Below are 16128 nucleotides of genomic sequence, written 5' to 3' on the forward strand. Positions count from 1 at the left end.
CTGATACTTAAAGCCTTCTTCAGTGCCAGTTGTACCTCCTCTTGGGGACTTAACCTAAAGATACAGTAGTAGTTTGGTTTTCATGACTTGGAACAGAGGCACCCAAAACGTTGTATACTGTTATCTTCTTTACTAGCCTGTTCTGTTGCCTGCATGTTTATGCCTTCAAGTTTGCTGTTGTTTTTCCAGACAGAAAACACAAACTCTGGGGCAGAAAGACAGACAGTCCAGTGAGGGCTGGGCCTGCCCAGATCTTGTCAAAGGCAATGCTTTGTTTCCATGCAGGGACAGAGTCAGATTCCCAGGGCCTTAGTCTGCCACTTGAGGATGTGTGGTGGCTCATTACAAAGCAGTATTTACCACAAAATTAGAAAGAAAAAGCATAAAGAAAGGCAACATGGCACTTCCATAGAGCAGTGCCAGCTCCCATCAGGCCAGCTCTAGCCTTACCTCCCTGGGAAAGGCTGGTGAGTCAGAGCTGAGCACCACAGAGCTGCTGCTCCTCCAGGGGACACAGGCAGCAGGCAGAGACAGCCCCAGCCACCCAACACTCAGACTGGATTCCAAGTTGGGAGCTGGCTCTTGGATTTGTTTTGGGGGGGATTTGGTGAAGCTTTTTGAGTAGTATTACTCAAAGTGTGTTTATTTGCCTTTTATCTCCTAAACTCCTATATTCATTTATGTTTTCCTAAAGCCTTTTACCTAAACCCAAGGTGAGCTATTACATAAATTACCATCTCCCCACACAAGGAGTTAGTGACACAAACAATAGCAGGTGGCCACCCCTTTGTGGGGTAGTGAGCCACTCACAGGCCAACCCAAATTTTCTCTATGCCTTCTCAATAATTTTACTCACAGGCCTTTTGGCAGGAGGGGTGTTTTGTTCTGGAAAGCACATTGTACTGTTTCCTATTCAGATCTTGTGGTCTGTGCTCTTTAGACATACTGGGATTTTACTCTGCACCTTCCTAAGGACACACATGCTCTCATTTGTACTTCAGCAGTGCTTTAGAGGTATTCCACATTGAACTTCCGAGGAGAACTTGGCAGGCTTTAATGGAAACGCTATTTTAGGCCAAAGTAACTAAATACCAAAAAGAGAGAAACATTTAGCTGCTATTTAGTTTACTGTTAATCTGGGTCAGTCTAGTGAAGGATCTAAATGTTATATAGAAAACAAAATGTTACACACAAAATAGATCTACAGTAATAATGAAGTTGCTTGTAGCTGAAATGAAGCCTTTGATCTTTGTTGTTGCCACACACATCCTTGATTCATTTCACATCATCAGTGCCACCCCATTCTCCCCCAAAAGTCCAGGGTGACTCATAATCAAAATCCAATCTTTTTTAATGTTATGCTTAGGGTGCTACTAAAATATATAATTTTGAAATAGATCAGTTTGATTTCATGTTATTCCTGCTCAAGCCTCTGTTCCATAGCACTTTTGATAACTATTACCAAACACCTTTGCTAAGAGATAGATTTTAAAACACAAGTTATCTCTGCAAGAAAAGGAAAATTAATAAGATGTATTTAAAAAAATTGAAAATATTGGCATGTGCAAACATTTAACTTCCTTGTTTTTGAGAATATTTCAAGCTCTCACTGCCATTTCCTAAATTTACAAGGGTCTCTTGGAAAATTGGAAGTCCAAAAGAAATTGAAAAATGAGTGGGACAGATACCCCCCGCCAACTTACTTTTATAGAAAAGTTTCTTGGACTGGATTTCCTCACAGTCATCTATTTTGGTGTTTTCTGATCTCACTTCATTAATAAAAATATTAATGACTGAAAATATTATCCTACTGTCTGCACTGTTAAGATTTTAGAGCTATGTACAGAATAGCATGGGTTTTTTGCCTTTTTTTGTTTTCTGGTTATGAAACACTTTTTCCATTTCATTTCTCTTCTAAAAAAAAGTAGCATATAAAAAGAAACAATTAAAAAATCAGTCATGTATGCAGCACCCAAGATCTGAGAAGCATGGCATTGTTATGCACAGTCCTGGAGGCTTTTTTATAGCAGCTAATTGTTTAAGAACCAAAAATTAAAAATTATCTCTGCTGTGTACTCTGTGCTACTGAAATCCACCCAGAATAATTTCTTAGTTCTCACAGAGTTTCACATTTAGTTCACCCTCTCACCGCTTCCCCTATTTTCATTCACCAGCCAAAGTCTAAATGTTACTGTCAAAATTTAGATTTTAGGTACCTTTGAGGGACAAATTTATTGACTTGCTTGGCTGTAATAGCATCAGGACAGCAATATCCTCTGACAGCAAAAACAGCCCCTCCAGAAAAGGAGGGGTTTGGGTGGTACATATCATTTTAGAGAACCTTCTATTGTGCCAGGAATGTGAAGGCAGAGCAAAATTTTTAAATATGTACTAGTTTTAAAACAAAAAACTGATTTCCCAGCCAAGCAGTCATGTTCCATGGAATATTGCTCCTACATTCAGAAGAGTAATTGAGAGCACAGAAGAGAAGAGGCAGCATCAGCACAAATGTACAAGGTCAGGAGAGCAAAGCAGCCTGGGTGGTTGTGCTGTCCCTGTCACCTCAGTGCATGCTACTGACTCTGCAGAGGCTTTCAGCATTTCACAGCTGAGAGGGGATCTTTACCCTCAAAATACCTTCAGGGATGTTTTTAGTCACACAGTTTCTGTGGACTCAAGGTCCTTGTGCTGCCACCATCTTCAGTACACCAGGATATGCAGTTCTGGGCACATAGCCTCAAGTCAGCAGGTTCCAGCAGTGCCTGGCAAACTGTTTCACATGTGCATCTCTGAGCAAAAAATGCTTGGCACAGCTTGGAAAAGCCTTGTGCACCTCTGCACCTGAGCAATTCCTATCAGAAGAGTCACTTCTGGAAACTGCATTAGAGCTCCTACCTTGCTGGAGAGAAAATGCACTGCAGTGCCAGGAGACAGAGGATGCACACACCCTGGCACACTAATATCTGCCTCAGGTGAGAGAGTTCTGAGGGAGTAGCCATGCTTCTTACATACCTTAATAGTCTCAGGAAGATTGAAGTGTTGTCTTTTCTCCTTTAGTCGTCTCAACACACTATCCATGGTTTCTTCCACTGAAAGAGCTGGTTCCATGCTTGTGGCCTCCTGTGTGCCAGCCTCTTTAGAGGTCCCACTGCCTTCACGGTGCTCATTTCTTTGGGGTGCTGTGGATGTACAGTTTTGCTCTTCTGACATTCTGAGTTTCAGCTCTGAAAGGTAAATTTCATGGAAAGCAAATAGATTAGAAGTATTTGCCAAGCAATTTCCTCTGACACTACTAGAATAAAACAACCCAAATCTTTCCTATTTCTTGCAGGCACATAAAAAAGTAATTCTGCTTCACTTTAATGTGTAATATCTTTTGCTTCCTAGAGCAATTTAAACTGTCCCTCTCCCTTCCAGAGGCCACCCTGCCATGCCATCCTGGCTGCTCGAGTGGTCCTTGCAAGGAGAAACAGCCACTTTCTTAAATGACTTCCCTCTGCAGAACAGCACCTGAGCACCCCAGCAGAAGACAGAAGCTTCCCAGTGAGCAGCCTGCCTGGGTGTGATAAAGCCTGTGACTGTATTAACTTGACACCAAGCCAAAGCCCCTGAAGCTCCAGGGATCTGCACAGAACAGCAAGGAAACGGAATTAAAATCTCAATTAGCTCCCATAAAACCAGATTTTGTTCCAAGGATACACGCCTGTCTGGTGAAGCACCTTGGGCAGGCAGGAGACTGATGTCTCCAACTGTGTTAAATTTGTTGAAATCCATGTAAAAAAGTAGCATAATTTTTTAACTGTGACAGTCTGAGGATATAGGCCAGCTTTGTGGGGAAAATCAGTAATTTTTAGTAAAACTATAGAGCTAGAAAGGATAGACAAGCCTTGCTAACTTGAAGAAGGATCTACAAGCATTTGAGTTTTTTCCATTTCAATTGTACTTGGCATGTGAACTTCATGAATCTGGCTTCACTTAGGAGCAGTGCCATTATTCAGGATATTAAAAATCAAGGGTTGTCACAGGACTGAGACATTTGGGGTGTGAAGGTGAGGCTGATCAATGAAACCTAGACCCTCTGGACAGGAGAATCAATGCTGAGTCAGAGATATAATTTTCAGAAAAGTAACAGTGTAGATTGGCCATTTCTACTTATTTGCCCTTCCTGGATTTGCAACACAGAGTTTAAGGGCAAATAATAGCAATCATCATCATCATCTAGTAATCATATAGGATAGTACTCAAGGGAGAACTTTCCAGAACAAATTTACTGAAAGATGAGTTTCTAATTCTTTATTTACCACAATCACATCCTTTGTATCTACATTATTAATACATCCAGAACAGAAAAGAAAGATAATACTACACTTTATTTAGTAGTGAGAGTCCATTTATAGCAGGGGAAAGAAAAATAAGGATTTAGATAAATTATAAATAGCCTTCAAAAAAACCAAAATTCAATCAGTCATGGCGACAGACTCCCCAAGGGAAAGCGCCTGATACTCCCACAGACATTACTGGAGTGGTATGCAGACTGTCAAGGGCAAAACTGACCCTCAAGGCCAAATTTATTAACAAGGAAAGATCTGTTTTTATGATCAAAATAAATAAAATGCTTAGAGACATGTATCCTCAGTCCTAAAGAAGCCTTTGCATCTACATTTGTGCTATTACAAGGAAACTTCTAACATCTGTGGTTTAGACACTCATGAAAGAGTTCAGAATAGAATCGCCTTTTCCATGAATGTTTATAGTCATGAGGGAGAGACTATGGCTTTTTCCCCTTCTCCTTTCTAGCTTGGTATGAAGGTTGAACTGTCTCACTTTAAGCCCTGCTTTCAGGAATCAAGGCAAGTCACATCACATAATATCTTTCTTGCCATTGGGAAACTTATTGCCACGCATGTGAAAAATAAGCAAAGCAGTGAGGTTAGAAAGCTGACTAAAGTGTTCCAGGTGCACTCCCACTTGCAAAAGCTTCAGTAGCAAAGGGGCACAACATGCTATTATGTACCTTTGAGCTGCTTCCGACCTTTGGCCAGAGCATTCATCCACTTCAGAACTTCAGGATTGGAAGTCTTGTCACCGTGCGAAGGCTGAACGCAAAGGAAAACATAAAGAATGTAAAGAAAGAGAAGGAACTGACAGTAAAAGCATCAAACAGATAAAACCCTCCCCACCCCCAGTGTGCTACAAAAATGTCCACAGTTCCAACTGCACTCTATCAGTGTCACACAGAGCATCTGGCTTGATCATGGCATTAATTTGTCATGGCTTATCTCTCCCATTGTGACACAGTGCCACAAGGATCTGAGGGTTATGCCTCCGATCCCAAAAAACCACAGCAACCAACGTTTCAGTCTCTGACTAATTGGATAAATAACCTTGGTGACTTCAAAGGGATTGATCAAATACCCAATTTTAGTCAAGTTCCTAAGTGATTTTCAGCACAGTAACTGAAGCTCTCTGTCCCTTGCAGGAATAAGCTCTTCCTTTAAGGCAGGGATTCTCTTGGGAAACAGCATTTTCAAAATTTCAACTGACCTGCTTAATTAATCAAATGAAAAATCCTGTGCAAGAGTGATTTCAAAAGAAACAAACAACAAAAGCTTTGTAGATCAGGAGTTATTTAGAAATTGCCTGCAAATTAAAATGAATTTACACTGAATCTTCAGAATTCAAATATTTAAAATTGCAAAACAGTTTTGCAAAATTAAGCTTCTGAAATAATTTCTCTTCTGGTCATAGTGTGAGGGTTGTTTAGGTATGAAATTGTGCTCCTAGGAGCACATAATGACCACAGAGTCAAACAAAGGGTTTGGCCATTAATGGGATTAAAAGATAACATATCATTTGCTTAATTTTAATAGTCAGAAAACATCACAAACTTCTGTTTCATGTTGTACACCTCCTTCACATCAGGCATATTTTGGTATTCTTATACTGCACAACTCTCAGCACAGCATTCACCACTGACCTCAAAAAACCCCCACAACATTTATTTCTCTGATTTTTGCCATCAGCCTCTACTGAGCCCCAGGCTTTGGAGGTTTATAGGACTCTCCTTGAGTGAAGGAACAAGCTACCAGGCAAACGACTCCTACAAAGTCAAAGTGCCTTTTCACCTTTTGCACCATTTTATTTCACAGGCCTGTCAGCCATGTTTCGTTGATTCACACTTCTCAAAGATGGATATTTTGCAACAAAGGCAGTCCAAATAAAATATAGAGTCTCAGAACTACTGCAAACACTGAAAGATGCTGAAAAGATATTCATTGAAGTTTCTCCTATTTCATTTTACCTGAAAGACCCTATCTCACATTGTTTTGAATAAGTTTAAATACACTGGGATCCTTGCCTCCCTCATGGAGTATTTACCTTTTCAATTATTGTCTTACCAGGTATTTTTTTTCTTGCTCAAACTTTTCTTCATACTTCCTAATTTTTCTCTTGAGGCTCTGAAGATGCTTTGTAAGTTGTGTTACTGTCTGTGGTTCTTTGCAGTCTTCACAACTACACCTGGAAGAACTTCTTGGCCTGCAAAAGCCAAAAGTGGAGTTGTGGGATCTAAGAGCTGGCTACAATGGACCATGCCTTGTTTTAGGGCACACTTAACACTTAGCATTTCAGAATTCATGGCTATTCTATTCTTTCACTGGCTAGAGACAGCTTAGTTTTACAAAGTAAGTATAAAATAACTGCTTTTGCTTGAAGGTACCCCTAGAGTATTCTAATAGGTTTACCATCTTTCATTCCGTCCTTTTCTTTTTTTTTTTTAATTAATTGTGGGATTTCTGAGTATCTTTCAAAAAATTAATCTAGTAGGCAAGAGCCTGATCCAGTATTTACATTTAACACCCACACTTTATTCACAAATCTTTCAAGTATAACAGGAGAGTGTGGTGACAGTGATTTGTAAAATTAAGCTCAGGGAGTTTTCTACTACTGGAAATAAACATTATCATTTTGAAGACAGTTTAGTTTCAGGTTATTTACATTGCAAATCAATAGAGCTGATCGTGGTCCATATGCAGCTGAAGTAAAGCTCTGTATATAAGCTTTTAAGAAAGTTTGATTTCTATCCAAAATTCTCAACTTGGTTTCTGGAAATCACATACACGGACTGTTCGAATGCTTTATGACATTGTCACCACTCATCAGTGACTCAAGTTATAGTTCAATTACAGCGGAATTTTTAGTATTGTACCTAGATAGCCATCTCTATCTTGCGTTCACTCGTCATTCTAATTACTAACATTTAAAACTGTCCTTGCTAACTATAATTAGCAAAGACTTCAAAAATATTGTACACTGTTATGACTGAGGAAACACTAGTTCCTGTTTCTGGTGTTGCAAATTATCCACGTCAAAATATGCCACAATACAAAAATTTGCTTTTTATGACATAGCAGCAACTGAAAAAAACCCATGAAGAGTCAAAGGCTGCAAATTGCAGAAAAAGGCTTAAAAATACATAAGAATTAAAATAGATTTTCTTACATCATGAAAGGTTGAGCACTTGGTGGAGAAGGGGCAGACTCTGTGTCTAGATTAAATCTCTGGCTTTGGCTAAAGATAGAGCAGCGTGGTGACAAGAGAGGATTGTCTCCATCTGTGATGTGATACAGCAGTCGGCTGGTCCCTAGGGAGTGATGTTCCTGTGGGCTGCTCTCCATGTCATTCTGCCAGTCCCTGTGGGCTGGCACAGGCTCTAGAAAGAAAGTATAAATCAGTGTGGCCTGAGGAGCACTCACATGGGGTTGAGCTACCTAGGTCAATAAAAATTTGTCCTTACAGAAGTATTCCAAGCAAAAGTATTCAAAGTGAGCAGCAAACAGATCAGCAAGTGTCACATGCAGGGTGGACACAGCACTGAGGATGAGAAAATAGAAGTACTGTCACTGGTTTCACATAAATCCTTTTTGAGTTCCACAGGAGGAGGTGGATGGCTGTATTTATAAACTATGAAGTAAAAAATGGAGAGTTTCCCAGAATAAAAGCATTACTTGTATTTTCATAGATTTCTTTGCTTTTAAAAGCCACATTCCTGAAGAAGATGATTAGTGTCCACAATAAGTTTAATTTTGTGATTTGTCATTTATTTCCTTGGTGAAGAGAAAAGAAGGTCAAAAACAGAATATGTCCTGGTGCTAAGAACCTCCAAGGCTGCTTGCAGCACCCTTCAGGATTTTGCTCAGTAACAGTAACATACCCTTGGCTTAAAGAACATAAGATATGAAAACAGCAACCACCACCAAGAACATTCAATTTATTTACTCAAGGTCGTGGGCAGTTGCTCCTCCTTGGAGGAGTCATGCTTGTGGTACTGTGTTAACAGTGTCCTGGACTGTAAATGCAAACCTCACCACAGATGCCTTAAAAGGTAAAATTTCTTTTATAGTGATGGTCAAGCTAGAAAAAGTAGGAATTGATGAACCTCATCACACTGGTTTATGGGTAGGATAAAAAATAATGGCACATTACAGAGCCTACCAAGGGAACATCAGAGGTTCATCTTCACTGTACTCTACATGAGTACATTGAAGGGACTATTCATTGAATCTTCTTCTTCACCCTCAGTAGTTGAAATGGATGAGGATTATCTAACCTAATCAATATTTTTGCTATCAGATGATTGGTTTTCATGCAGTTTATACTTTCTAGAGAGAAACTCCACAATCTCATAAAAGTTCTTGTCCAAATTTTTTCTCTCATCCTTTGCTAAAGCAAGGTCTGTGCTCTGACTCAGGTTTCCCAACAGCAGTTTTCACAGTACATTATATTTTAAACCAGTTACGTTATTTTCTTTTTTTTTTCTGATCCCATTCATATATACACCTTTTAATTCATACCTATTATTTTGCATTACCAGGCAGCATATGTCTCAATTCCAATCAGAATTATATTTGCCATATGTCATGCATTCCAATACATTTCACAGAATCTTTTTATTCAATGGAAGTCTAAAACTGCACAGGAAAACATCTATACATGGGTTTACTCACAGAAGAACTAGCAGGTTTAGGTAAGGTCTTTTACCTTCACTTTCATTTTTCTGCTTTGCACGTGGGACATCACATTCCCATGCTGAGTGAGTATTATTTTCAGGATTTGAATGGAACTTTTGTAATACATTTTTTTGCCCTCTTCCCAAATACCAAAACTGCAAATCCCTATTGCTGCACTGTAACAGTGGTGAAAAACCAACTCTGAATGGCACCCTTCAAAAAAAAAAAACCCATATTTCTCTGAAAAATAGTAGTTACAATGGCTTAAATATAATTTTATTGGGCACTATCCAAATGCTTTACTTTACAGACAACAGAAAATCCTATTGTATGTTGTATAATCATAGTTTAGTCTGACAAGCAAAAGTTACACGTGACTCTTGCATTTCTAAGCTCATCTGCTCTTACCAGCATCATCAATTATAATTATGTTAAGCGTTTTCACAATGAGACAATGTAGTTGATTATTAATTTTAACCTCGCAAGCTTCCTCTAAGTAGTTCATACTCTGTAGGTCAAATTCAGCTATCCACGATACAGCAGAGCAACACCCAAATCTCCTAAACCTTGTATGAGTTTCAAATCCTCCCACAGAGAGACCCCAAGAAGGCACCTGGGAGAAGCAGGGGTAGAACTCTGGTGAGTCCTGGGAAATCAAGGACACTGGCAACAGACAGGGACAATGGCTGGAATAATTGGTGTTCTGCAAACAAGTGTTGTCTCTTTTTGGAAAGTACTCTTTCCTCACCCTGTAAGATTTCTAAAAATTAATACTTTTGGTTGGGTTTTGACCTATTGTTATTGCTGGGTTGTTTTTTTCTGAAGAACAGTATTGTCAGTGAGAAGAACCTGGCTTTCCTTGCTTTAATTTCACCATATCTGAACATCAAGAAACACATAATCACACAAAATCACACAAAATAGGTTGACTAAGAACAATTGCACAGTTTTTCGTGTCCTGTTATTACAAGGAATAAATAAATAAAGGGAGACAACCTGCACAATTTATAATTTGGGAATATTTCCCAAAGGCCAGGGCACTCTCATTTTCTTGGCCTTCTGACAGCAAGATCTGCAAGACTTGAACACTGGTGCAACTTTGCTATGGCCCAAAAAAGGGTTTAGTTCCAACTCTAGTAGAGTGCATTAAATTACTACCGAATGGTCGGAAGTAGTCAGCAAATAATTCAGACTGATTTATTTCAGTAGCACCACTACTAAAATAGTGGGACATCTCAGGGTGATGACAAATTCTAACCAACCCCATTTTTAATTAATACTTAAGGCCATCATGCTGATTCCAGTTCTGTGTAGATCCTAAACAAGACACTAAATATTATCCTAAGAGTAGCCCATGACTTGACCAAACTTCTACCTGTCTTCATGTATCTCATCCAATTTTAGCCTCTATTTTTGCCAAAACTGGGAATTAAAGCCACCTTTACTCAAGCCAGTGAGTTGCCCCTTAGCATCTATTCCATCCCATCAGCTTAGCTCAGACAGGAGAACACCACAGGAATTAAATGCAAATTCTAGTGTCTGATAATCTGCAGCGTGGTTCAGCAGGTGGACTTCATATGACAAATCCTATGGTACAAGCCTGTATTTATGCCTGTGGTATTCTTAAAGTAAAACAATAATACACAGAAATCTCTTGTATAGAAAAATAATGTTCAGATGTAGTGTGTTCAGTCCTAAACACTAGAGGCATCTGTGAATGCCTCTATCAGAATTTTTAATTTAAAAGTAATTTAGAACTTCCTGTTGTTAGGTTCAGCTGCTCACTGCTGCAGGCACATATTTGATGCAATTTCATATCCAAAAGTTACAGAAATTACACCCTACTTTTCTTTAATTAGCCCTTTATAAAACTAGCTTAGGTATCCCCTCACAATTCTTTAGTCTCACTTTGGCAACTCTAATTCAGCTTTCACATATTCAAAAGTAAACTGGAAATTGCTGGTTTTACTCAGAGATAGATTACTGTTCATCCCCTTCAAATTTGCATTCTGAAGCACCCTATCATCTTGCTAGTCTGTTGTATTTTCATTCTCTATACATATGATGTACGCTTTTCTAAAAATGTGTTGACTGGGATGTGAATGAAAGGATCGTGTTTATTTTGCCTGATCCACTGAGGAAAGGCTGATAACTAAAGTTGGAACATACATGGCACATTCTCTAGAAACTCTCTTCCCAGCCTGGTACAAATCCCTGGACTCCCTGCCAAGGTGGAGCTCAAATAGCCAATAGTCCCATGTGACAGCTCAATGCATCAAAAGATTTCAGCAGTAATTTAAGAGACAGAATTAGGACCAGCCCTGTCGGTGCAAAATGGCAAGTTACTAAAAATGCCACAAACCACAAAGCAGATGTTAACAGGAATGAGGGCACATTAAAACCCAATAAATAGATAAGCTTTAACTAAAGCACGAGTTTGGGCTGCTGGAGTGGCCGAGCATGCTCTGAAACTGTGCAAGAGAAATGCTACATCATGCAACATTTCCCCATGTGGCTGCAGAGGGGAAATAGGAGTAGAGAGGGGATTGGAAGCAGCAGTCACTACCAGCATAAATAAAAAGAAAATCTAATCAAAACAGCAAAAAATAATTAAGGGGAATAATTAGGAACCATCCTAACAATGAACTATGAAACCACCAGAGCAAAACAATGCAGCAAACTACTGGAAAAGGAGGAAAACTCCACCCTGTCACAAAGGAAAGGAGTCAGTGCAGATTTTGGTGAGCTGCACAATGTCTTTTTCTGTGCAGCAAACAAATGAGATCTGTCTCTGCTTCAGATCCCTGCCAAGGTTAGCCCAAGTCCAGGCTCCATACCCATATCCAAGAGCTATTAAGGTATTTGCCTGGCTGGACTAAAGCATCCTCTTTTTTTAAATAAAATCCAGGATATCTGGCATTTTTAGATTCCATCATCTTTGTAATAATTTGCTTTCTACATGCATTATTCCTTGAATTTTCTAATGCCAACCTCAAACTTAAGAGTTTTTAAAGTAGAAGACTATCATTTGTGATTGTTTTTTGGTAAATAACTTAATGTTATTTCTTGCTGAAAATGCTGAGCAAGCATCTCCTAAAATAAGTTCTTCTGAACCTAGATTTTTTTTCTGATATGAAACACCAATTGCAAAGGGATTAGTGACCTACCTGCCTTAATTTGAACCATACATTGTGCACGACTTTTGTATTTGTGTATTCGTGTCACTCCTCTGTGAGATGTATTAGTCATACTGCTTTTGACCTATTTTTCACGAGCAGTGACTCCTCTTCTATTGAGCATCATGAGTCTGCCAGCCCTGTGACTACAAGCCATGAATTGACAAAAACAGAGCTGAGCCTTAGGACTATTTATTTCCCTATTCAGGGAGGAGGGAGAGATAACACACCACAATTTGCCCAGCTGGGTAATAATACAGGATCATGAATGATTAAAATCCACATGCTGTAAAACTCACCTTCGCTATCTCTCTGCTGATGCATTAAATTAAAATCAATAATAGGAGAAATGAAGTGATATTGCTCTGACAAAAAGAATGACAAAAATAGAATTACATGATATGGCAGGTGATCTCACACAATACAGACATAGGAAGTAAAGAGAGTAAATTTACTTAGGGAAAAAATCACAGATTAAAACTAAAAGGAAAAGAATTGGCATTCTTAAAACCTCTCAGAAAAGGAAAATTGCCTCTCAGAAAACCAGAGGGTTACAGCTGTTAATTTCCATTCTTTTGACAGGTATCACCTCTTTTTACGTTACACAGCGTTTGCAGGAGGAAATGGTGCTTTGCATTAGCTCTGCACTGTTTCCCAGAGGGCTGCAAGCCTGATTTTAAAGTGCAAGTCACAAGGCATTTTTATAATTGCAAATGAGAACACATCATGGCACGCTCGCTTACCTCCACAACTGGCCCCATCAGCTTGCACGCTGCTTTGGGCTGGAGAAGGGGCTGTGTCCTTGGGTGCCGGGAGCTGGGGAGTTTCCTCCTGGGCTGGCAGAAACGCAGAGCACAAATCACTTTCCAGGGCTTGCAGCTTCAACAAAGAATTCTGCAGACAAAAGCAAAACATTGGTCTGGGTAGAGAACAACAGGGAGCAGCAATTGCTCTTCAACTCCCGGAGCCCATCGGCAGCGCCTGCAAAGGGGTGTTCCGCTGCCAGCTCCGGGAGGACGTGGGGGGAACAAACGTGCACTATTCCACCAGTTTCTTGACTCCTGGCTATTTAAGTCCCAATTTACATGGATTATTCATGGCACGTGGGAAAGATGACTTTGTCAGCAAAAGGCGATTTATTCCAGGAAGCCAAACCGAGATGGTGTCTCTCTTCTTGGGCTTGAAGCAATACATTAAGGAAGTATTTCATTCATTGGGCTGACATCACGATCTGATGACATTATGTCCCTCCCCATTTACCATTCATAAGAAATCAAATCTCCCTCTCCAGCCTGTAAGTGCAGTACACAGCAGTGAACAAAGAGTTACTGAGAGCATGCTCACTCATGGGATTCTTGGGAGAGAGATGTTTTTAATTGGCTGTGTTAGAGATAACTTCATTATGTAGACATGGCTTTTGTGTGGGTTGCTGCCCATTCTATATGGCAGGGGATCATTTGTGATCCTCTGCAAAGGTAAAATCAACACATCATTGTCACTGGCTGCAGGCAAACCAGTGAGAGGGACAGTTATCTGCCACACCACTTCCAGCCTCTGTGCCATGCGTGGTCCAGCTCTGATTTGAAATTTTAATGCTGCATGCAGCACTGAGCTGCACACAAGCATCTCGCTGTGATGGAAATGCTGTGAAAGCCCTAATCACCATCTGACTGGGCAAAATGAGTCACTCCCCACACCCCACACATTCAGCTCCCCCATCTCAAGGGAAATACAGCTTAAGACATAAAACAAAACCACACAAGGCAGTCCTAATAACCACACAGCTGGCACACACAGAATGTACGTATAACATTAAGTCACTCAAGTGATACATATTTATGAAAGAAAATAATCTCAGTTGCAAAGTAAAACGAATTCCTCAAATTTATACCCTGAAAACTGCTTTCCTCACTCTGTCAAACACCTGAAAGCAATTTATTGATTGGAATTAAACAATTTGAAATGAATGAAAAATTAATTGATTTATTGGCCTGATTTCCTTTGTGTTGCAATATATCACCTACATAATGAGTAGTTTAATACATCTTCGCATTATTTTTGTTGTAAGGCACCCCTTTTGTAAACCCAAAGATAACTTCAGGTTAAAAAAAAAAAACAAAAACAAAAAAAACCCTAGATTGTCTGAGGACAGTGGGGAACACTTTCTGCCTTTATCCTTTCATTCCTTTCCTAGAATTCAGGAACATTATGAAAACCTTCTTACCCCTAAAAGCTTTCAGTTGGCAGTGTGTTTCCTTCTCAAGGAAAGGGTGCTGACTTGCATCATACACATGGCACTGTTTTGGGAAGTCCTCATTTCCCATTGTCTCCCATCCCAACTAAACCCAAATGAATTATCACAGACAGGCTGAATTGTACAGTCATTAATGTCATCTAGCAAAAGATGACTATACCAGTGACAAACGAGTGAGGGCTCTGATGCCAGCCTGGACTTACCAGGAGAACAGCTGATGAAAATTAGAGAGAGCACAGATGACAAACCATAAGAATGTGCCAATAAGGAAATGAATGTCTGACAAAAAGACTTAGCCTTCACGGAGTGTTACTTCAAGCATTTGACAAGAAAAATCCCATTTCAAGAAAACACATTCACTTTACATCACTATTCCTTGTGACACATTAATATTTATGGGAAGTTCAGTGTAAAAGCATTCTCACAGACTACATTGTTAAACATCATTGTACTTCAGCAATGCTTATGCTGTAATTCACCAGCTGGTTTATATTAAGTTGCTCTAAATTATATTTTTCACCCATCTAGGGAAGGTGGGTGGATGGCAAATGTCTAGCCACTGACAAAACACTTAAAAAAATAAATCATACAATAATAATAATAATAATAATAATAATAATAATAATAGAAATACCTTATCTATTTTCATGAGTGTGCCCTTGACAGGGATTTGAGAAAAACACTAAGTAGCTTTGATTGTCTTGATGTTACCAGGGAGATAATGAATCTGCAGAGTACCACCAACCCCATCTTACTCCTAAACCATAGCACAGTGTTATGGCACTGCCACACTGCACTGTCCAGGAAAAGTCCCCACAAATTTACAGGAAATGTGGCAGGAGACACAGCTTAGAGCAAAGGCCAAGCACAAAGGCCAGCACATCTGCTCTGGGAGAGAATCAGCCTGTGCACGTGCTGCTCACAACTCTCCCATGGCCAGACCTGTCCCCAGGGCCCACCCAAGCCACCTCTGCTCGTGGCTGGTCAAAGGAAGCTGCTAAAAGTGTCAGAAGCCAGTGCAAACAGCTCAAGCCCACAGAGGGAAAAGTTAGGCCATGGTGGGCACCATCATCAATTTGATAAAGCCCCTACATGGAAATCCAGTATAACTGAAGTAATTTAAGCAATAGCATTCTATATCAGCTAAGATGTCAGTTCAAATTCTTCAGATTTTGTGCTCATTCCAGCTTCACTCTGGTGCCTGGCATGAGTGTTTCTGGTGCAGTAATTCCTGGTCCATGCTAATGCAAATGAAAGGATCTATTAATATCTCAAGTGAATCCATAAATTGCCTTGGAAAAATAACCATATTGTTTTCTCTTAAGAAGAGTATCCTGAAAGTTTGAAAAAGAAGCAATTATAATTGTCTTGGACAAAGGTTTCTTATCTCTTCATATGTCCTCTTAAAAGAATTCAAAGATCTTGAGCTAAGCAAATTCCACTAGGAAAAAAAAAAAGGATTGTACATCATTACAAGTAATGGTAAAAATAAGATACTTATAGGAAGTTGGAGAAAGACAGGAAGAGAAATAGTGTGGTCCTTCTCACCCATTTGTTATTTTTGATAATACTTCAAGAAAACACAGTGTCTGAAGTGTCATAGCCTTGTCTGCTGGAGAAAGCACAGTTCCAAAGGAGCTGCCTGCCACTCCCAACGGAAGCCCAGCCTGTAGCAAAGGTGCCTTCTCTA

General features: G+C 39.7%; 1 protein-coding gene across 8 annotated transcripts in view; it reads right to left on the bottom strand.

The window, feature by feature from the left end:
• FAM13C (family with sequence similarity 13 member C) overlaps nt 1-16128 on the bottom strand; it is a 120364-nt gene that overhangs the window by 9899 nt on the left and 94337 nt on the right. For 6 of the 8 annotated variants that reach the window (XM_033066541.2, XM_033066540.2, XM_033066542.2 and 3 more), the window contains 6 exons: nt 12928-13078; nt 12484-12549; nt 7501-7711; nt 6399-6537; nt 5015-5096; nt 3013-3224 (listed from right to left, as the gene is read on the bottom strand). In XM_033066541.2, coding sequence (XP_032922432.1) covers nt 3013-3224; nt 5015-5096; nt 6399-6537; nt 7501-7711; nt 12484-12549; nt 12928-13078 — 861 coding nt within the window. The remainder of the gene's footprint in view (nt 1-3012; nt 3225-5014; nt 5097-6398; nt 6538-7500; nt 7712-12483; nt 12550-12927; nt 13079-16128) is intronic. The other 2 variants (XM_033066547.2, XM_033066543.2) reach the window with 1 other exon arrangement.

This window comes from Catharus ustulatus, chromosome 8, assembly GCF_009819885.2.
Source record: "Catharus ustulatus isolate bCatUst1 chromosome 8, bCatUst1.pri.v2, whole genome shotgun sequence".
In the NCBI taxonomy this organism is placed as follows: Eukaryota; Metazoa; Chordata; class Aves; order Passeriformes; family Turdidae; genus Catharus; species Catharus ustulatus.